Source organism: Chiloscyllium plagiosum, unplaced genomic scaffold (assembly GCF_037043375.1).
Source record: "Chiloscyllium plagiosum isolate Xiang-an unplaced genomic scaffold, Cpla_swu_hap1 HiC_scaffold_31, whole genome shotgun sequence".
Taxonomy (NCBI): Eukaryota; Metazoa; Chordata; class Chondrichthyes; order Orectolobiformes; family Hemiscylliidae; genus Chiloscyllium; species Chiloscyllium plagiosum.
The window spans coordinates 8905475-8928833 of record NW_028270169.1 but is presented as its reverse complement, the minus strand read 5'-3'; the positions used below and the strand labels follow the sequence as shown (position 1 = coordinate 8928833).

General features: G+C 40.0%; 1 protein-coding gene across 2 annotated transcripts in view; it reads left to right on the top strand.

Moving 5' to 3' along the window:
* Positions 1-3385: 3385 nt before the first annotated feature.
* Positions 3386-23359, top strand: part of med13a (mediator complex subunit 13a) — a 225134-nt gene continuing 205160 nt past the window's right edge. For both annotated transcript variants that reach the window (XM_043718104.2, XM_043718103.2), the window contains exon 1: positions 3386-3688. In XM_043718104.2, the coding sequence (XP_043574039.1) occupies positions 3614-3688 (75 nt within the window). In that variant the 5' untranslated portion in view covers positions 3386-3613. The remainder of the gene's footprint in view (positions 3689-23359) is intronic.

The window sequence follows — 23359 nt, the reverse complement described above, 5'->3', positions numbered from 1 at the left end:
TTGGTTTCAGATTCCAGCATCTGCAGTAATTTGCTTTTAAGCAGAAGTAGGGTATTTGGCCCATCAAGTCACTGTGATGGCTGATTTTGATAATCCTCAACTTCATTTTCCTGCCTTCTCCCCATGCCCCTTGATTTCCTTATTGATTTTGTCTCTGCCTTGAATACACTTAACATCACTTAAATACACTCTACAACCATCTGGTAAAGAATTTCAGATTTCCTAGCCTCTGAGAAAGATATGACATGGAATTTCCATCTTAATTCAGTGATCCCCTCATTCTGAAGTTATGCCCTCTTCCTAGACTCTCCCACAAAGTGAAGTGATTAGAGTTTTTGAAAAGATTTGTAGCTCAGGTTGTGGATGAATTTGCAGATTTGTTTACCAAGTTGGTGGGTTTCTTTCTGCAGACATCTCATCACCTTTCTCTGTGACATTCAGGGAGTCTAGAGAAGCATTGATGGTCTGTCTCCAACTGGGACAATGTAACCATCCTAACACGGGTGAAACAGACATGCAAGAGAATTCCTTGAAGCCTGGCACTCCAAATGTAACTCAATCAATAAACATTGAACTGGACCCTATGTACAAACCACTCGGATACAGAAACTGAAGTACCAAAAAAGAGACATATAAATGGCAGGCAGGACAGATGACCCCTAGCGAGGTGATGAAACGTCTGCAGAAAAACACACTGGCTCAGTGAACGAATTTACGACCTCTAGGTGAGGTGATCTCGTAAGAAACCCTTTGAATATTGCGTTTCAATAAAGTCTCACTTCATTCTTCACTCCAGTGAATATAAGCCTAAGTCACTTTGCCTTGCCTCAAAATCCCTTCATGCCTAGGCTTAACCTAGTGAACCTTCTATGTACTGCTTCCAGTGCCAATGAATCTCCCCTCAGATCAGGGGACCACAACTGGTGTGGTTTCAAGTTTCAGGAACCTTTTGTTAAGAACAAAAAAGTCTCTTCCCCTGAGAAATCTTGGCTGTGTCCTTATCATCATCTTGTCTCTTTTGAAGGAGTTCAATATTCCCACGTAGAATAAAATTACTTCAAAGTGTGCACTCCTTTCTACCTGAATTCATCATTTACAAATTCTTTCTGTACACAACTGACAAACAATTGCTTCAGTTTTTATTGGACATATTAAATATAGATATTTTTATCCCACTCCCTCAATAGGCATTCTTTTCAATTCTGCTTATTTTTGATTATTGAATTGTGGGTAAGCAGAGATCCACTGTTCCTGTATTTAGGTTTTCCGTTCAAATGGTTTACATTTAAAAGGGAAACAGTTGTTTACCTAATCTTAAAAATCTGTTTCATGCAATAGCTAAAAATCGTGGACCATATTTACTGGTAATATATAGTGTGAGAAGCAACTGAGAATTCTGAAGATCAATTGTGACTTATTTTGTTACAAATATTGCATACTACCTCAGCATCCCAAAAAAAAAACTTTGTCCCTGTTCAAATGAACTAACTATAATTATCACTGGATTATTTCAACTGTTCTCTTCATATGTTCAGCAGCCATTACTGGATAATGAGTAGGAATAGTGTTTATAACCCCATTCCCAGAGGTCTAGAAACCAGTTGCAGCATTCCCATTACCACCCCCACTGGGATCTATTTAATATACGTTTCAAATATAATGTTTGCAAGTCATACTTAAAGGTCTGTGCAATAATTAGCTAAGTTATCTTGGAATGATCTTTGCCCTTTCAACTTAGTGTAGCAATTTTGTCACTGTAAAACTATTTAACTTGGTTGTGTTATAAATTAACGGTTAAAACTGTTACTACTAATGCTTTTATAGTCGCAAAAACTTCTGTCATTTGAAAAATTAATGTCTGGGAGTAAAACTTAATTTTCTTTACTTAAACTTTTTGATAGTTGTAAGAATTTCGAAAATCTGTGCAAGTTTAACAGTTTGGTTGCTGAGATTTACCCTAACCCCTTCCAACAATCCTATATTTAACATTTTAAGTACTCCATTGCCTACCTATAATTAACTTGTAATGGGACAATGAGAAGAAAATAATATTGTGATGCAATCTCTGTATATTCCAGGTTCCCATTCTATCCTCAACATAATATGATGATCTATAGCTGCAAATAAAATATTTCCTTGTTAATGGCATTCAATTTCTCAGTACGATATGTCTTTAATGAAGTTGTTTGTTTTTCATCTAATCCATTATCTGAACTCTGTTCTTTTGGCAGTATGACAAGTGATTTTCTTTTTGTTACTGCTTGTTTGTAATTTAAGGATTTTACAAACTGTCGAAAGGACTTGGTGTAGACTTTCTGACTAGCCCAGTGGACCCGAGGGGCTGGGAACTCAAGATTTCTCTTAAGTTGAGTCCAGGCATACTTTTGCCTGTGAGGACTGCAATATCTCAAGAATTCTGCATGCTTTTCTCTGACTTCCAATATTTCTATATATATTTATATAAAAGTAGAAATGTATTCTCTTCTGGTTGTTAGAACAGGAGTTTAAAGTTTCAGTATTTGCAAGAAAATGTAAGCGGTTCCATGCAGTGTGTCAATGTTTATGTGAGATTTTTTGGCACAAAGAAATTAAAGAAATGTATACAATGTTACAGGCAGTATGTCACTGTGGCAACTGATAAACTTTATCTTTCCCATTTGTAGAGTGTCTTAATGTAATTTGTTTTGTGATCTTAATTACCTTTACAAAATAAATTATGGAGTGAATTGCTCAGGTTTGTCAGGTTATTTGGCAAAATATTGCTAAATGTGGTGAGATTCTTACACTAAAGTGGGTTTGTTGTCATATTTATTAAATATGACTTGTAGTTCGAGAGTTAATAAATTTCTCCAATTATACTTTGTCTAATATAACCTGATCCTCGGCAGTTGTATAAATTATCTCTCAACATGTGCCTAATGACAGTTCTTTGTAAATACAGAAAAATAATTGCTTTAAAAAGGCGTTGTCACTTTTTGATAACTTTCAAAGTGGATTTATCTGGAGTGTAAATACTAAGCTAAATTTGAGTACCCCTGCAAATAGAAGAGGGTAGGAAATAATTAAAATTATCTTGGCTGCTGGAGATTTGGGTTGCCCTCGTACAGCGCTTTTAGTGGCCACAGTAGGGAGGTGCGAGCGCTGGGGGTCGTGTTCTATCGCGCTCCTAGTGGCCGCAGCTGGGAGATGCGAACGCTTTGGGCCATGCTCTATGGCGCCCCGAGTGGCCGCAGGTTCGGAACTCGACCGCCGACCGCATCACGTGACGGTGCCTCCGCCATTAAGTCTGGGACTGAGGCTCCCATTAAAGGACAGGGACTGAAACAAACCCGAGTCGGCTGAAAGAGATCCGAGTAACTGGGGGGGGAGGGAGGGGAGGGAAGGGAAGGGAACGAAGCGAAGCGAGAAGACAGATGCTTTTATCTCGTTCCCCTCTGAGAGGAGAGAAAAGAGAAATCAAAAGGCAACTACATTCTGTACATTAAAAAAACAGCTTTCATGTGGGACAAATATCTGTGGAAATTTTCCTGAGGAGGACTTTTTCCCCTGTGTATTTCTTTTTTCTTCTTTTCGAAGTGCGTGTTAAATCTTCGTCGACGATGCAGGGATCGTGATGATGAGTTCGTCCGGCTGCTGGGTGGCGAACGGGGCGAGTTTGGAGGATTGTTATTCCAATCTCTTCTCTCTGGTGAGTGATTGAAGCGGCCGTCGCGCAGCCATTTTCAAACCGCGGCCTTTTCACTCAGGCATTGGGGAGAGAGATAGTGAGGAGGGAGTCTTTAAAACAAAACCTAACACTCTCTCATTTTAACATCTTTGTAAACCTGTCTAGATCCACACTACTCCAATTACTCGCTTTAAAAGTGTTCTTGTTGAAGTTTTTTTTAAAAAAAGAAAAATCACTTTTAAAAAATCCTTTCCGTGTTTGATCAAATGTACAACTTGCCCACTTTTTAGAAATGTCTTGAGGTGAAAATCTGTTTTGTGTCAAGAAACCTACGTAGGCCAAGCGTGTAAACTCCTAACTTGCCATCAATAAAATACGACTTTGCCTTTTTCCTTCATGGCACGCAAGCATTTATATCGCAGATAGCCTTTTATGAACGTATACATTTTTGAAATTACTTTGGAACTCTGGCTATTTTTCAGCCAAAATCGAAACGATATATTAACAAACGAATGAAACTGACGGAGGAGGGATGTCTATTTTGAAACTATCGAACGACGTTAGATTTAAAGACTGTCATTTTGTCTGGGACGGTTTTAAAAAGTTTTCATAATGTAATGTTAATTAGGGGTTTCATATGGACTGCATTTTATCTTTGCTTTCCCCAACCCCCACTTTCGGAGGCGTACCAAGAGGGAAGTGTTTTTAAACTTCAGAGGAAGAGCAAAAAAACTTTCAAAATGAGTACTTTAGGCCTCGAGAGTTTTAAGGTAATGTCGCAGATTTTGTTTTCTTGGGTGTGTAACTTTTTTGTTGCGTGGAATGGAAAATCTTTCTTGATTCACAAAGTGAAGGGAAGTTGTCAAAGGTCACTTTGCTTGGATTGAATTTCCAAATGTATTGGGTGGAGGATGTATATTTCAGGCACTTTTTTTCTCTTCAGAGCAGCAAAAGTGCACTATATAAGAAATACCCCCCCCCCCCCCCCGTCTAAAGCATTGCCTAAGAGCAGTTTGTATCAAGAGAAAAAAAATTGTTCAGTACATTCCTCCAAGCTGACACAACTTTTTCTTATCGTGTTTGATTTTATTAACATTGGATATTTGGAAAAGGGTGGTGAAATGGAAAGGTTCAGAGCCAGTGTTTTCTTTCTATTCATATGGGAGTCTTTAAATGATTTTGGAACATCTTTTTAAAGTTTTAAAAAAATCCTCTCATTCTTAACATGGCTGCCCAGCTGTCTAGTCGAAGTGATTACAGTTCACTGTTGCTGTTCTGCAAGTTTTTTTTAAAAAGTGGAAAATATGGATGAGTTGTTTCAAATTAAAACATTGAATATGGAAAGCAAAATGGACTTGTTTCTTGAAATCAAATGCTGTGGTAGAAGTAACTATTAAGGTTCGAGCAATAAAAGGAGAATTGGGTTTTTAATATTAAAATGATCCCATGTTTATTTTTTTTGCCACCACACCACATTTCTTTCTCCCCCCCCCCCCCCCCCCAACAAAACAAAACCTTGATCCTTCAAGGGGAACTCATTCCTGTGACGACTCTGCTACTGGAGATAATGTGAATAATCTGAATTGCGGATTCCTGACTACTGTGACTAATCGGTGTTTGGCAGGAAAGCTAATCAAATGGAATCAGACAAAGTTAATCTTCCACCTGTTCTGTTCTTCACAGCCACTCACCGTCAAAAATGATGGGACTATTGTCAGACCGGTGTTTCATCTGGCTGTTAGAAAAATGTTGCTAAACACAATGAAGTTTCAAATAAACTGTTAAAAAGTCACTTGGAAAGCATGATCTTCTGGTTGGGGTGTGGGTGCTTTAGTTATTTCCTGCATTGGTTTGCTGCAGGGTCCTGGTGAAATCAATGAATTATGCATTGAAGATCTGTTATAAGCCTGGAAAATATTGCTTCCATAAGTGTTGATTTAACTACTTATAATTTACATCTTGAGTAGGTGTCCAGAGCAGATAAGCTTAATAGTTATACAATTTGAGTGATACAATTTATTCTTAAGAAAAGAGATGTCAGTTATTTTGTCCCCTTGATTTGCTTTTCTTTCAAACTGCTGTTGACAAGACTTGCTGGAGCAAATGTGCTATTTTGACTTGCTGATTCAGTGATCAGCACTGCTGCCTCACATCCCTCAAGTCCTAAGATCAGGGACCTGGGTTCAATTCCAGGCTTGGGCAACTGTGTGGAGTTTGCACGTTCTTCCAGTGTCAGAATGGGTTCCTCCCACAGTCTAAAAATGTGCAGATTAGGTGGATTGGCCATGATAACTTGATGAAAGTGAGGACTGCTGATGCTGGAGATCAGTCAAGATTAGAGTGATGCTGGAAAAGCACAGCAGGTCAGGCAGCATCCGAGGAGCAGGAAAATTGATGTTTCGGGCAGGAGCCCTTAATCAGGAATGAGGCTGGAAGCCTCTGGGGCGGAGAGAGAGCTGGGAGGGGGTGGGGCAGGGAAGAAGGTAGTGGAGTGCAATAGGTGGATGGAGGAAGGGCTAAAGGTGATAGGGTGGAGCGGATAGGTGAGAAGGAAGATTGACGAGTGGGACAGGCCATGAGGATGGTGTTGAGCTGGAAGTTTGGAACTTGGGGTAAGGTCGGGGGAGGGGAAATGAGAAAACTGGTGAAGTCCACATTGATGCCCTGGGGTTGAAGGGTTCCGAGGTGGCGTCGGGTAGTGAGGGAGTGGCGGTGGAGGAGGCACAGGACCTGCATGTCCTTGGCAGAGTGGGAGGGGGAGTTGAAATGTTCGGCCAAGGGGGTGTGGAGTTGATTGGTGCGGGTGTTCCGGAGATGTTCCCTGAAGTGCTCTGCGCGAAGGCGTCCAGTATCCCCGGTGTAAAGGAGATCGCATAGGGAGCAACAGATGCAATAAATGACGTTTCTGGAAGTACAGGTGAAACTTTGGATGTGGAAGGCTCCTTTGGGGCCTTGGATGAAGGTAAGGGTAGAGGTGTGGGCGCAGGTTTTGCAATTCCTGCCGTGGCAAGGGAAGATGCCAGGAGGACAGGGTGGTTTGTTGGAGGGGTGTGGACCTGACCAGGTAGTCAGAGGAAATAGTCTTTGCGGAAGGCGGATAGGGGTGGGGAGGGAAATATACCCCTGGTGGTAGGGTCTGTTTGTAGATGGTGGAAATGTTGGAGGCTGATACGGTTTACGCAAAACTTGGTGGGATGGAAGGTGAGGACCAGTGGGTTTTGTCCTTGTGGTTGGAGGGTGGAGGTGTGGGTCGTGGATGAGATGCATTGGAGGGCATCTTCAATCATGTCGGAGGGGCAATTATGGTCTTTAAGGAAGGATAACTTGCTCCATAGTTTCCAGGGATGTGCAGGCTATATGGATTCGCCTTGGGGGATGCAGGGTTGGGGGTGATGGGGGGGGGAAAGAGAGGGAGTGGGGGGGGAAGGAAGGAGGAGGTGTGGGGACTTGATGGGCCAAATAGCCTGCCTTCACACTATAGGCATTCTGATTCTATGACTTGCTGGCACTTGACTTCGTGGATGTTGGCAACCATTCGGCCATAAAATGTAGAAGCTGAAGTAAGCTATTCCAACCATAGAGGATGCTCTGCTAGTCAATGAGATCCTGAATGATTCTGATGATCCTCAACTTCAGTTTCCTGCTTTTTCCCTATAACTCCTAATTACCTTACTGGTTAAAATTCTAAGTATCATGAATTTTTCAATAAAGTAGTCTCTTATTCTTCTAAGCTCCAATGAGTGCAGGCCCAACCAAATCAACCTCTTCTCAAAAGAAACATTCTTATTGCATGAACACAAATGGGACTAGATTAGGTTGGGATATCTGGTCGGCATGGATGAGTTGGACCGAAGGGTCTGTTTGTGTGCTGTACATTTCTGTGGGTCTGTGACTAAGGTTTAGATGCTTTCAGTGGGGAATCTTTCTGTCTATTAACTTGAATAAAGATTACATAAACAATGAAAATAATGACCCAAAAACTTTGTTTTATGTCAATTGAAGAATTTATATTGGACAGGTTTTAACTCCCTGTCCAAGTTGCTAACTAGTAGTAGTGGAATATTCTATGCTCTCCTAAGAAGGCAGAGTGGGCCTTGGTTTAACAGCACATCTGACAGATGACACATCTGGCACTGTAGCGCATGCCTTCTATCATCTTTGATATTTGTTCTGACTTGGAGAGGAGTGCTACTAGCTGAGCCATTGACACATGGCATGGTTTACATGCTGACAATCAAATGTGAACCATAAGTCTTGTCTTTTCTTCACATCTCTTTTTCCTAGTTTAGGACCCCAATTTTAAGTCATTTTTTCTGATCAGGCTGATATTAACATAGGCTAAGAATTGAATGTTTTTGAACTGCATTGCTAACTATGTATGATGTGATTTTCATAAGACTCCATTAGAGGAGTTGTGTCGTGACACAGATATTCATGCCAGCTTATTCTATTGCTCACTGAAGAGTGTTCTTTCAGTAACTGATCTCTAGTAGTAGCAGCAGCAGCTTGTGATTGAATTCTGCAAAGAACATCATACTACACTGTATTGCTGTGCTGTTCTCTATGGTATAGTAATGCTATAATCTTGGGAACGAGTGTACAACTTGCTGTAAATTCACATTATTGGTGAGGAGCTTGCCCGATCTAATCTTGTGGTTGGCTTGCTGTATGATGTCACGAATAAAATATCCTGGAATGCCTCCATTGAAAACGATAGCTTTTTTAACTTCCAGACGCTTGAGCTGATCTGGACTGTTGTCTATTCCTGGGGAACTTAGCTACTAACCAGGCACTTAACCAGCTAGTGAATTGGGTTCCTGAGGTTTGCAGTACTATCTTGACTAAACAGTTTAAAGTTGTGGCTTTGTGCCTAATTTATTTCAGTAGAGACTGTGATGTCTAAGGATGCTATCATCAGGGTACCCTTGCAGTAAAAATATCAACCTGGAGGTCTTTGTTCTGATTTAGAAAGAAATTGGTTTTAACAAGATGCATGTCCTGCCTGTCCTCTTCACTTTTTAAAGAAAGGGTGCTGAGTACTGTATAGATGAAATTTGGAGGATAATTAATTGCTTGTCTGTTTTATTGCTGTAAGAGATTTAATCTGATTCTTGATCATATAACCTGGTTCCATAGTGGGAGATCGTCTAACACTGTCCCTTGTTGATTGTGCTCAATTATGCTTCAGGATCATTGTTTAGGTATTCAAACTGTGACACCTTGTTTTTTTCAATCTTGAAGATAATTGCAGTGCTTCCTTAAGAAATTTCTTGGTCCATGTAATCTGGTTAGTGTTGACTCATTAGGAAACCTACAACCTACAATGTGGCACACCACTTACAAAGTGCGTCACAAAGATTGGTGCTGGGTCCACTTTTTTTGTCATTTAAATAAATGATGTAGATGTGAATATTGGATGTATGTTTAGTAAGTTTGAAGGTGACACCAAACTTGATGGCATAGTGGATAGTGAAACAGGTTTTCTCAGTATAACAGGACTTTGATCAGATGGACTGTTGGGCTGAGTGGCGGCAGATGGAGCTTAATTTAGATAAACGTGAGGTGATGTATTTTGCTAAAGCAAATCGGGGCACAACATATACACTTAATGGAAAGGTCGTGGGGAGTGTTGCTGAACAAAAAGACCTTGAAGTGCAAGTACATAGTTTCTTCACATAGAAAGTGGAGTCATAGGTAGATAGGATAGAGAAGAGGGTGCAAGGAATGCTTGCCTTTATTGGTCAGTGCATTGAGTATTGGTGTTGGGACGTGATGCTGTGGCTGTACAGGATGGTGATGTAGAAAGATTTTTGTTAAATCTTTTCTGAACCCTTTCAAGTTTACAAGGATGTTGCTGGGACTAGAGGGATTGAGTTATAGGGTGAGGCTTTGTTCCCTGGAGTGTTGGAGGCTCAGGGCCCACCTTTTATAGATGTTTATAAAGTCATGAAGGGCATGGTTAGGGTGAATAGTTAAGATCTTTTTCCTAGGCTAGGAGAGTCCAAAACTAAAGGATATAGGTTTAAAGTGAGAAGGGAAAGAAATAAAAGGGACCTAAGGGATGACAATTTCATGCAGAGGATGGTCAGTGTATGGAGCGAGCTGCTAAAGGAAGCCATTTGAATCAAAGAATCCCTACAGTGTGGAAACGGGCCATTTGGCCTATGGAGTCCACACCAACACTCTGAAGAGCATCCCACCTAGGCCCACCATGTTTCTATCCGGTGACCCTTCCTCAGGACTAGTTCTGAGGAAAGGTCACCAGACCTGATACATTAACTCTGATTTCTCTTCACAGATGCTTGCCAGACTTGCTGAGCTTTTCTCGCAGCTCCTGTTTTTGAAACTAATATTGATATCAGGAGAATTGTGGCTAAGTTCAGTTGATTCTTGTAGACTTCATCAAAGGTCTTGCTCGGTGTTGCTGTAATGTTATCATTATTTGCTTTTTCAGTTTGAGGTACTGACCAATGTTAATACATGTTGACTTGGCATAGGGCAGGAGTCGAACCTAGTTTGTGTATAAATCTATTGAAAGACCCGTTTTTTATGTTTACTTATGTTTACATTGTTTCTGAGCTGATCCTGGTGTTTTGGACTTGGTCATTATTATGGAGACCAGAGAATTAGCAGGGAGAAGGGAGGTGGGGAAAAAAGCTTTTTAATTATTGTTACTGAAATTGACAACCTTATCATGGGCTTAAAAGAACACACTTGCATGAATGCTATGCTGTTTGAAATTTGATCATTGATTTGTAGGCAAATATTGCAATAAGGTCTTGTGAATGACTGGCAGTGAGACAATCTTTTTAATATTAAAGAGTGAATGTTCATGAGAACATGTTTTTAGAGTGACGAGAAGGAATAATACAACATCTTGTGCATCTACCTGAACTGGCTGTCAGGACCACCCTTCAATGTCTTGGATGAGTAGTATTTTGTTCTTCATTGCGCAGGAATGTCTGTTTGTGTCCACATCCTGGATTAGATGCAAACTAGAATTCTGAAGTAGACAGGGAGTTGGAATTTGTTTTTTAGCCTGTGGAATTTACACTGGATTACATCCAACAGTGGCAGATGCATCCTGTCTCCTACTCTTATAGTGTAGGACAATTTCGTAGGTAGATTTATCCATTGACCATCATGAGAATTATTCAGGTTGTACTAATGTGGCTAAGTCCTGTCGTGATTCATAGTTCTGTGATATCTGTACAGAGATGAATAGTTCAAGATGATCTGGTATTTGGACCATAATTTGAATGCAGTCGGTTAAAGACACTAATGTTTTTTGTGTAACCCATGTTAGTTTTGAGAAATTTGTAGTACTTTTGTGGTTAACTGCTGCTTGCTCAATCAAAACATAAAATCTCAGTACAATATTGGTTGGTGCCTAATGATGGTTAAGAAATTAACCAGTTCAGTTTTTCTTCAAAAAGAAATGATGGGACAAGTTACTCTAGTTGTAGGTTGCATGTTGGAACATAGGATTAAAAACTTACAAATGGTTATGCAAATGGGAAAAAAATTGGCAGATGGTGTTTCAATGTGGATTAGTGAGGTTATCCATTTTATTGAGTCGAATAAAAGGCAACTTGTTATCTAAATGGAGAAAAACCTTTAATGCAGAGGGATCTGGGTGTCCTTGTACATGAATTGCAGAAACATACTATGTAGGTACAGCAGGTAATGAACTTGTGTGGAATGTTGACATTTATAGCTAAAAGAATACAATTTTAAAGGTAGGGACGTGATGCAAAGTGTTGGTAAGACTGCATCTAAGATATTGCTTACAGCTTTGGCCCGTTTGAGGATGAATGTAATTGCCTTGCAGGTAGTTCAGGGGAGGTGCACTTGATTAATTTCAGAAATGAAAGATTGGTCTTATGAGGTGAGATTGAGCAGTTTAAGCTTGTAGAGTTTAGATTTGAGAAGAATGGGAAGAGGTATGCAAGTGCTAAAGGGGATTGACAAAGTAGATTATGGATGTTTCTCCTGATGGGGCAATCTACAATGAAAGGCCTTAGCCTAACACTAAGGGGGTGGTAGGTTAAAACAGATGAGTTACTTGTCTTTATCCTTGGTTCAACTGGAAAGCTTGCAGTAATCTAAACATCTCTATATGGTTCTGGATGTAGATTAAATACCTACCGTGGGTAGCATGGTGACGCACTGCTGCCTCTCAGCGCCAGCGACCCGGGTTCAACTCCCACCTCTGGCAGCTGTTTGTGTGGAGTTTGTGTGGGTTTCCTCCGGGTCCTCCGGTTTCCTCCCACAGTCCAAAGATGTGCAGATTAGGTGAATTGGCCATGCTAAATTGCCCGTAGTGTTAGGTGAAAGGGTAAATGTAGGGCAATGGGTCTGGGTGGGTTGCTCTTCGGAGGGTCGGTGTGGACTTGTTGGGCCGAAGGGCCTGTTACGTCACTGTAAGTAATCTAATCTTAAACCATTTTGCCTCCATGTAAATTGCATGTTTCAATGAAATGCAGAAAACCAACTTATTTGGAAGGGTAAAATCAAAGTTTGACCCTCTCATTTATATATTGTCCTCTTAAAAATACACCAAATATTGCACTGAGATGTGACAAGAAAAAGAAACGCTGAACTGAAGAGTTCTTTGGCCAATGTCTGTTGGCCTTATTTTAAAAAAAAATGTGACATCCAAACTCCATCTGGGTTTTCATTTGGATACCCATTTTGAAAAAAAATCTCTTCCTCTATTTTACCATGTCATTCACTGGTTATAGATACAGACAACATAGAATATGGATGTTTTAATAGTGTGGCCAATAGTAAATGGCATAGTCATAGAGATTTACAGCACAGAAACAGACCTATGGTCCAACTCGTCCATGCTGACCAGATATTCCAACCTAATCTAGTCCCATTTACGAGCACTTGGCCCATATCCCTCCAAACCCTTCCAATTCATACAACCATCCAAGTGCCTTTTAAATGCTGTAATTGTATCAGCCTCCACCACTTCTTCTGGCAGCTCATTCCATGGATGCACCACCCTTTGTGTGAAAAGGTTGCCCCTTCGATCCCTTTCATATCTTTCCCCTCTCATCCTAAACCTCTGGACTCGCCCACCCCAGAGAAAAGACTGTCTATTTATCCTATCCATGCCTCTCATGATTTTATAAACCTCTGAAGTCACCCCTCAGCCTTTAACGCTCCAGGCAAATCTGCCCCTGCCTATTCAGCCTGTCCCTATATCTCAAATCTTCCAACCCTGGGAACATACTTGTAAATCTTTTCTGAACCCTTTCAAGTTTCACAACATCCTTCTGATAGGAAGAAGATTAGAATTGTATGCAATATTCCAACAGTGGCCTAACCAATGTCCTGTACAGCTGCAACATGACCTCCCAACTCTTATATTCATGCTCTGACCAATAAAGGAAACCATATCAAACATCTACTTTGACTGTACTTTCAAGGAGCAATGAACTTCCTCTCCAAGGTCTCTTTGTTCAAGGTATAACCAACCATTTCCCATATTCTATATCTTCTGTGTCCTTCTCCACTGTAAACACTGATGCAAAATACTCGTTTAATATTTCCCCCATGTCCTGTGTCTCCATACAAAGACCACCTTGCTGACCTTTGTGCAGCCCTATTTGCTCCCTCATTACCCTTTTGTCCTTAATGTATTTGTAAGAGCCCCTTGGATTCTCATTAACCCTGTTTGCCAAAGCTACTTCATGTCCCCTTTTTGCCCTCCTGATTTCCGTCTTAAGTATACTGCCTTTATACTCTTAGGATTTACTCAATCTCTCCTGTCTATACCTGACACATGCTTCTTTTTTCTTAACCCTCAATTTCTCTTGTCATCCAGCATTCCTACACCCACCAGCCTTTACTTTCACCCTAACAGGAATATACTGTCTCTGGACTCTATCTCATTTCTGAAGGCTTCCCGTTTTCCATACATCTGTATGCCTGCAAACATTTGTACCAAATCAGCTTTCGAAAGTTGTTGCTTAATACCGTCAAAATTAGGCATCCTCCAATTTAGAACTTCAGTTGTTCGATCTGGTCTCCTTTTCCATCACTATTTTAAAACTAATAGAATTATGGTCGCTGGCCCCAAAGTGCTTCCCCACTGACACCTCAGTCACCTGCCCTGCCTTATTTCCCAAGAGAGGTCAGGTTTTGCACCTTCTCTCGTAGGTACATCCACATACTGACTCAAAGTTTTCTTGTACACTCTTAATAAATTCTTCTCTATCTAAACCCTTAATAATATGGGAGTCCCAGTCTGTTTGGAAAGTTAAAATCCCCTACTGTGACCACCCTATTATTACAGATGACTGAAATCACCTTACAAATTTGTTTCTCAATTTCCCTTTGATTATTAGGGGGTCTATAATACAATCCCAATAAGGTGATCATCCCTTTCTTATTTCTCAGTTCCACCCAAATAACTTCCCTGGATGTATTTCCAGGAATATCCTCCCTAAGTACGGTTATAATGCTATTCTTTATCAAAAATGCCACTCCCTCTCTTTTGTTGCCTCCTTTTCTATCCTTCCTATAGCATTGTATCCTGGAACATTAAGCTGCCAGTCCTGCCCATCCCTGAGCCATGTTTCTGTAATTGCTATGATATCCCAGTCCCATGTTCCTAACCATGCCCTGAGTTCATCTGCCTTCCCTGTTAGGCCTCTTGCATTGAAATAAATGCAGTTGAATTTATTAATCCTACTTTGTTCTCTGCTTTGTTTCTGCCTGCCCTGACTGTTTGGCTCGCTTCCTTTCTCAACTGTACCAGTCTCAGATTGATCTCTTCAGTATTTCCCTGAGTCCTACCCCCCACATTACTAGTTTAAATCCTCCTTGGCAGCTCTAGCAAATCTCCCTGCCAGTATATTAGTCCACTTCCAATTCAGGTGCAATTCATCCTTTTTGTACAGGTCACTTCTACCCCAGAAGAGATTCCAATTATGCAAAAATGTGAATCCTTCTCCCATACGCTAGCTCTTCAACCACGCATTCATCTTCTCTATCCTCCTATTCCTGCCCTCACTAGCTCGTAGCACTGGGGGTAATCCACATATTACTACCCTCAAACACCTCTTTTAAAAATTCCTGCCTAATTTTCTATATTCTCCCTTCAGAATCTCATCTTTTTCCCTTCCTATGTCTTTGGTACTGTTGTCCAGTTTCACCTCCTTCAGTCGAAGCAAAATGCTCAGAGATATTGTAGTTTTATCTGCTTCATCTTTATTCTGGGCTCTGGAGGGAGAGAGAATAATCACCCATGGAATAGCAGCTTTTCAATGCATTGAATAGTCATTTTATAGGGAAGAGCTTCCAGATAAGGCAACATACATGTTTATTGTAATGGTCACCCAATTAATGAGAACCAATAGTAAAGATTAAGCTATCTGCTGCTTTTACATAATGAATAACTGGCTTCACGTAATGAATACTTTTCACCTTGTTAAACTGATCTCTCATACTGAATGCTATCTCATCTTGCTAAGTGGCTCTAAGTATTGAATGCTTTTCTACCTTGTTAACCCATTACCCTTGCCTCTGACACGCCATTGTTAAGTTCATATTTGATCTGAGTCATGCTCAGCTGAACCTCTTGTTTCACAAAACTCAGAACTTAACTCTTTTCCTGTCTGCCTATGCCCTACACACACACACACACTCATTCCCTCATTTCATGATAACCAATGGTACTCCCAGCTTTCTTAAGACTAACATCCAGTATTTAAGCAAGTTATTGACATACAACATACAATAATTATGACAAAAGTTACTACTCCGTTACAATAATTAGAATTTGAAGAATTCTCCCATGTGGAAAATAATTCACCAGTAAAGTTCTGAAATCCACAGTTCTCCAAAATTCTCCTTCAGTAAAGTCCAACCTGAAAACAAAATCCAGTCTGTTCTTGTGTAAAAACAAAATCTGGCCCATTACATAGCCCACAAAACACTGAATTGAGAGCCTGATTCAAACAAGGCAAAATAGTTACCTGAAAGGATTTTCTGGACCAGTATTTTAACAAACCAAAATTTTTATCAAACACTCAGAGCATGGCACAATTTACATTGAAGCTTTCCTTTTTAAACCCAAGTATTAGTACAATGTTAATTTCAGCGTTTTCTCTTTTTTTTGTTTTCAGCCTCTCACTGAAATTACACTTAGAGAGAGTCCATGCTGCGGAGCACATGGCACTGCAGTCCAAACCTCTCTTTTCTACCTAGAACAAAGACTCTCAGAGCCTTAAATTTCACCAATAGGAACTTTAACCCCTTTCTCACTTTTCTTCTCACTGGGGCTCAAACCCCACTTAAATGCAGAGTGCTCAAACCACAGCACAGTGTCGAGGACTTGAACCTCAAATCAACCCCCCAGTTGACGTGAACCCCAGTACTGTGCAGAGGACTCTAACCTCAATCAAACCCGCTCCAAGAGACAGTAACCTCAATCAAGCTCCCCCCCCCCCCCCCCAACAATCTCTGCCTGCCAGCGTGCTTGCAAAACTGTTTCTCTTGACTGAACTAATTACTATTTGAGGAATCTGTAGAATAGAGAGTGATCGAGCGAGGGTACTGTCTCCAGCACACAGGAATGTTGAGAGGGACCAAAGTTTTAAAATCTTACCTTGTGGGCCCTTCTGTCTCGGGACACCGATGTTCCGGGCAGCCGTTGACACCATCCAATTGTAACTATCTGTTTGGATCCTGCTGACTATGCCAATATTGTCATTCCGTTCCCATGAACTGAGAATATGTTTACACAAATGTATGCTTGTTGTGCATATGGGAAGATGATTTGTTTTCTCAAAACTTTCTTTGTGCAGATAAATTCCAAAACTATTGATGCAGGGAAAATTTTTCAAAATTATTTCCATTACAATTTAAATTGCTTTTGCATAGTTACATCATGGAAGCCTTTACATGTTAGGACCATGTGACACACAAGCCCTGTGAGTTAGTTTCTGGGAGGAAATCCAAGTTTCTGACAAACTTATACTTCCCTTCAAACTAAGTTGCTTTAATTACTTCTGTAGTTCTTTTTTGTTTTTAAAATTTGTGGTGTTTTAAAAATTATTTTTGCAATGGTGTTTTGTTTTTGTATTCCAGCCAAATGAATTGGATGTATGCAACAGTTCCCAAACTTGTCTGTTTTGGTTAAATGAAGGAGCTGAGAGCTGATTAAATGTATTTAATTTACTGGAGGTCCTGACACAAGATAAATTCTTTTAAGAACCTATGATGGTTTTTTGACTGGACTTCACTGACAGTGAAAGAGAAAATATACTGGAGTGGCAGCTGGTGGGGTAGGAGATGAGTTCCTTATCTGAATTTGCTTTAGTGTAAGATCTTACAAAAACAATTGTTTCATTAGCCTGACAACTCAACTGTTGGCCAGGTATGCCAGAAAATATGCCAAATTCAGCACTATCTGCACTGAATGGTGAAACCTAATTTGCCAAATAAATAAAGAAAATATTTTCCCACTGTTTTTAAAGTGTTTGAGAATGAGATTTTCTAGCTGGTTACAGCTGATCTTATTCCAGGGGACACTTTTAAGCAGTTGACTGTACCCCCCAACAAGTGCAAAGTCATCTTGTTTGTTTTTACTTGTGTAGTGGCACCGTTTTAATGTCGATGTCACCTGGAACACTACTAGCACTCTTGAAGGCAAAAGCTTCAAGCCTCCAGAGATGTAAAAATATTAACCTCTGCTATTACTTGCATCAATTGTGCAGTGTTCCTTCTGGTTTGTACTAGAGTGCTATCCTTAGATGAGAACGTAAACCAATACCTTATCTGTCCTTTTTCAAGGTGGTTTTAAGTGATTCCACAGCATTGTTTGAGATCGGAAATGTGAACAGTTTTTAATTATCCTTTGGCCAGCATCATGAAAACAAAATCTGATCTTTTACTGCATTCCAATTTGGAAACAATGTGTGTTACAATGTTTTCCCTGCTTTACCAGTGATTCCATTTCAGAAATACTTCATGTACTATGAATTGCTTTGCGTAGACGCTGTGATGCAGTAAACCCAGCTCTTTTTAAAATTATCTTGAACAGTTGGTTAGTCTATTCTATAGTTTCCTCAAACATGGAGCAGAGGTAGGATGTTTGGTCAGAGTCTAGATTAAAGTGGTGCTGGAAAAGCACAGCAGGTCAGGCAGTATCCGAGGAGCAGGAAGATGAATGTTTCGGGCAAAAGCCCTTCAGGAATGAAGCTTTTTCCAGAAACGTCGATTTTCCGCTTCTCGGATGCTGCCTGATCTGTGCTTTTCCAGCATAGACTCTGATCTCCAGCATCTGCAGTCTTCACTTTTGCCTGTTTGGTCAGACCTGAATGAACACTGCCATCATTGATGATCAACTTGAATGCTTTTTATCCTATGCTATCCCTATATCCCTCTGTCATTTAGTATTTACAAATGTCAGTTTCTATTTTAAAACAGTAAAAAAACAGATTCTACAGCTTTCTGGGGTAGAAAACTCAAAAGATTCTCAGTCCTGAGTTAAAAGATTCTTATCTTCCGAATTGGCTTCCTTTATTATTTATTTTTACATTTTGCCCCTTGGTTCTAGAATCCCTAACCAGGAAAACATATGCCCTGTCTATTGTTCTAAGTTTCAATGAGATCACCTCTCAGTCTTCATCTCTCCACAGTTCAGGCCTTCTTCCCCAATCTCTCCTTTTTAGTCAATCCCACCATACCAGGAACAAGTCTGATAAACCTTAATTGTGCTTGCTGTATGGCAATAATATCCTCCCTTAAGTAAGGCCACCAAACCTGCATGCATTATTCCCAAGTGTGGTCTTAACTTCTATACAATTGTAGCCAAACTTTGCTGCTCTTGTATTTGAATCGTCATCTTTGTGATAAAGGCCAACATACCATTAGCTTTCTTAATTCCTTGCTGTACTTAAATGTTGGCCCTCAGTGACCTTATTGGTTAGCATCTAAGTCATTCTGTGTATTTCCATTTCTAATCTCTAAGATTGTGAGTAATACTCTACACATTTGTATAATAAAGTGGATAGCCTCCCATTTTTCCACATTTGCATTCCGTCCTACTCATTTAAATCTGTTCAAATCTTCTTGAGGTTGCTTGACTCAACTTTACGTTCTCCAATTTCAAATAACCTTCCTATTCCTCCTCTCCTCCCCACCCCCCCACCCCCCCCCCACCCCCACCCAGACTCCCTTTCCAGCCCCACAATTTCCCTCCCATTTTACCTTCCTTCCAACCACCAACTGGATTCATTCCTCCCATTGACCAACCAGACCGTATCCACCACCTGTGTTCACCTATCACCACCTCACAACTCTGCCCCCCCATACCACCCAAACCCCCCTCCTTATCTGCAGCTCCCCCACCCCTCCCTCCATTCTTGAAGAAGGGTTATACTTGAAACGTTGACTTCTCCACTTCCAGATGCTGCCTGGCTTGCTGTGTTCTTCCAGCCTCCTGCTTGTCTCCTTTTGGATTCCAGCACCTGCAGATTTTTTTTTTTGTCTCTTGCATCTTTCTCTGAGCACACATTCCTACCTGACTTTTTTTTAAACTACAAACTTGGGAAATTAATTTTAATCTTGATGTCCAACTCATTTGTATACTGAACAGCTGGGGCCCAAATACAGATCCTTGTGTATCCCACATGAGTGATCTGTTTATTACTATTTTGCTGTTAGCCAATCCATAATCTGTACTGGTGTGTTCTCTTCTATCCTGTGTTTTAATTTTGTGAACCAAAATTTGTGTTTTACTTTATCAAAGCCTTCTGAAAAGTGTACTGTATATACTGATTTTTACTTACAATTGATAATTGTAAAACTGAACACATTTGTCCATTGTGATTTTTCCATTCACAAAATTGTTCTATGCTTAGTTCATGTGTAGCCCCTCTATGTTAGTGTAGAATTTGGTATCGGTGAATGGATGGGAGCAGTTGCTCATGCATTTGTTGAACAGAACTGAATAGTGCACCTAAGATCAGTCCTAATAGATTTTCTCAGGCTAAGTTTTAACAACAAAAGTTCCATCTTTATCTAAACATCCGTCAGATCAGTTTTTATTAATCTCTGAGGAGTTGCAGTGGTTTTTCAGCATTCTATTCAAAACTGTAGTAGTTGAGAAACATCTGGCCTACTTCAGAAATTTATTTCCATTTGTAATACAAAACAAAACAGTTCGAATAATCAGCCTTCAAACAGGAAATTGTGACTAAGAAACTGCAGTCTTTAAACATGTTGACTTGCAAAATAACATTTTAAGTGACTTCCTGTTTTTAAATTTTATTGAAGTCAGCATAGAGGAAAACGTACTTAACCGTCTATATTTATACACTTGCTAGATTTCAACCAGTGTAGAGTCATTCATAATCTAGTTTGGTGCAGCAGCCTGTAATTGAATATTATGCCAGCATAGTTATACACCATTCTCTGCAGTTTGTTTGACAGTCCATATGTATTCCAAACTCTGTAAGTTAGTATCAAACCTGCTCTTTACTTTGCCATAAATATTTATACTGAAGGTATTGCTGCAGCAAAAAGACTTCTCAGATTGCTTGATTTTCTATTATTTTAAAAAAGTTAAAGTTGAAATTAACTTCAAATGATGACTGGGTTAATTTCTTTGTGTGCTAATTAACTTTACTTTCCTCGCATCCCATCCAATGTGTTAATTCCCTTTCCAAAGTGTACAATTTTATGTTGGTTACTCTGAAAGAATCTTAGTGGATTTAAAAAAAAACTCAAGTTTTTTTGAGATTTAAATTTGAATGGAAAGTTGTTCTGAATGTGCCATTATCAGAATATCTGATACTGTTGAGTGAGGGTGGTGGTGGAAAGAGGGCAATGATAAGTGAAATGGGAGCAGAAGTTTGTAGTTAGCACTAAATTTGTCTGGAGTGAAGTATATAAAGGAACTTGTCATGAACTGGGTGAGAAACTTTGGCCTATAAGTGAACCTTTTAAGTATTATTTGCAGTGAGCTCTATGCCACCTTAAATGAACATTTTTATAATGTAACTATGAATTGTAATTGGATTTTTAATTTTATGATCAAACATTATCTGAGTTAGTATTTTTCAGTCCAGTAATGGCAATTGAAGATCCCATAAGAAGAATAATTGGCTAGTTGATAATCTGTAGGCTGATCTTTGTAGCCATCTCTCAGGAACCATCCTTGTAAGGCATCCAGCACTTGAAACAAAGCAGGAATATCGGAGTTCTTGATGTTGTAAAGGCATCACAACAGCTTATAGGTACCTGGTGCAGACATTCTAAATTGTGGTACTGATCATCTCCAATGATTTGCATGTTGAAATTGCTGGCCTTTTCTGTTGAAGTCTGCCTCATTATATTGGCACGCTCAACAAGCGTGAACCTTCTAGTGCCGTGCACCTTGGGGGAAGCCAGCTATGTTGGCTAGGCTTACTGTAGAGCTGACAAAAACAGATGACGTTGGCAAAGCTCAGCAGGTCTGGCAGCATTTGAAGAGAAATCAGTTAACATTTCTGGTCTGGTGATCCTTCCTCAACCCAGTCACTGGACCTGAAATGTTAACTCTGATTGCTGTTCACAGGTGCTGACAGACCTGCTGAGCTTTTCCAGCAACTTCTGTTTTTGTTGATTTACAGTATCCTCATTCTTTCTGTTTTTGCTGTGGCACTGATCACCTTTATGGGGTAATGAAGTGAAATGGTGCAATTTGTGCCAGATTACATCAGGAACAGCCTTTATACATTTGTAGGTTGAAGATTGAAAGATCCCACACAGGTCCGGTTTAGATCCTTAGAAGTAATCGATTGCATTAAAAATCAAGTTGCTTGTTGAAGGTTGCACCTGGTCCTTGCTTGTTGTATCTGTATCTGATTCTGCTCCATTTCTGAGCCTTTGTAGCACTGCATGCACAGCGACTGCCCCTGCTGTAGCTGGATCTGTTAGTCATCGTTCCAGTGAATGTGTGTGGAATATCAGAAATAGAACAGATTCTGAATGTGAAAAGTCAGCATTTACATGTCACAAATGATGTCTTAGCATTGTTTTCCATTCAGGATGTTGCAGACACCCGTAGATGCTATGGAGTGTTTCCTAATGCCTAGTTTGTGACCAGGATTTGTATCCACATTGGGTCCTGCATGTTTTGCATGCAGGCTGCTATGGTTACACATGTATTCAATGAACTGAAATACTGTGTTATGAAGGACTTTGCATTGCTCACAAGTGGAATTGGTGTCTTTAGACTCTACTGACTCAAGGTGTAGACAATATTTTGCATTTCCATTATGCCTTGGAGTGAGGATCAAGGCATTGTAAATCATGCTTGCCAAAATGAATTGCAGACTTACCCTCATAATTGAGTTTTCCGACTCTATGCCCAAACTTTCATGTCCCTTTCTTTGTTTCTTTCTAATAAATTGAATCTTCCTCCCCAATTCTGCGCACCCTCCCCCCCCCCCCCCATGACTCTGCTCTGCATCTGCCCTAAATGGTAAGGTAACACAAATACTGAAAGTTTAAGTTCTGAATGAGGCAGCAAAACATGAAACACAAGGCAAGTCACCAGTACTGAGAATATCCTATGTAGGTGTGACATAAGTTAAGAGCTTGCAAAGCTCCCTGGCCCAGTCCTGAGCGTGGGTGCTTGTGCCTGAAGGTGAATTGGCCTGACAATAGCCTTTACAATGAATGGTACTAATATGCTCCAAATTACAACATTGAAATGGAGGCCTGTATCTGAAACTATTTGGAGATGCACTTAAGATGTGGTGAGGCTGGTGCACATCCAATTGCCAACTTCCTGTGAATGGGGGAGGTATGCAGATGCTTGCTGCCCATGAGCACATCCTGAGATGTTGGTGATCATCCTCCAAGGTGGAGGCCTGGAGGATTAGATGATAGCTGTTCAAAAGGTTATGTTTTTGTAACAACTTTTACATTGGGAATTGGCGCATAAGAGCATTGGAAACTGCATATAAATGAAGTGGGATTAAGTAATAATATATTGATGAATGAAAATAGATTTCCTCTGTATGGACAAGATTTTCATCTTGCTGTTCTAAAGTTGATTGCTAAATCTGTATTTTTTTTCAGTGCTGAGAACCTCATTTTTCTGATCTTGCCATATTTTCCCAACTGACATCACATTGTCCAAATTGTTCAGGAACTGGGAAAATTTTGTTGGTACTAAACTGTTTCATTTGATATTAAATTAATTCCTAACTGACTATATTGAGCTACTGTAACAGACTTTTTTTTTCCCTGCCAGCAATTGTGGTTCTTAGATAACTGAATAGCTGGGAATTAGGAGCAAGTTAAATGTTTAGTTACCCCTCCCACTTAAGAGTGGTCTCTCTTTCTCTGCAGTGAAAACTCACTAAACCTGAAGGAAATAAAAACCTCCTGTCACAGTTGTGAGCTGTGATCTTTCTGATGTCAGAACTTTTGAGTGACCCGGCCACCTTGTGTGTCTTATGAGCTAGTGGAAACTTCTGGAGAAAGATAAAGCAATGTACGAGCCAGGAGAAGAATCATAAAAGATCATGTTGAGAACAGAACCTGGGAACAATGTCCACTGAACTGTCTATAGTTTTTTTTCCTTCTGCCCCAAAACGTTTTAAAACCCTTTTTGTCTGTGTCTGCAGTGGAAGTTTTGAATTCATATTATATGCTAATTGTTTATAATTCTTTACC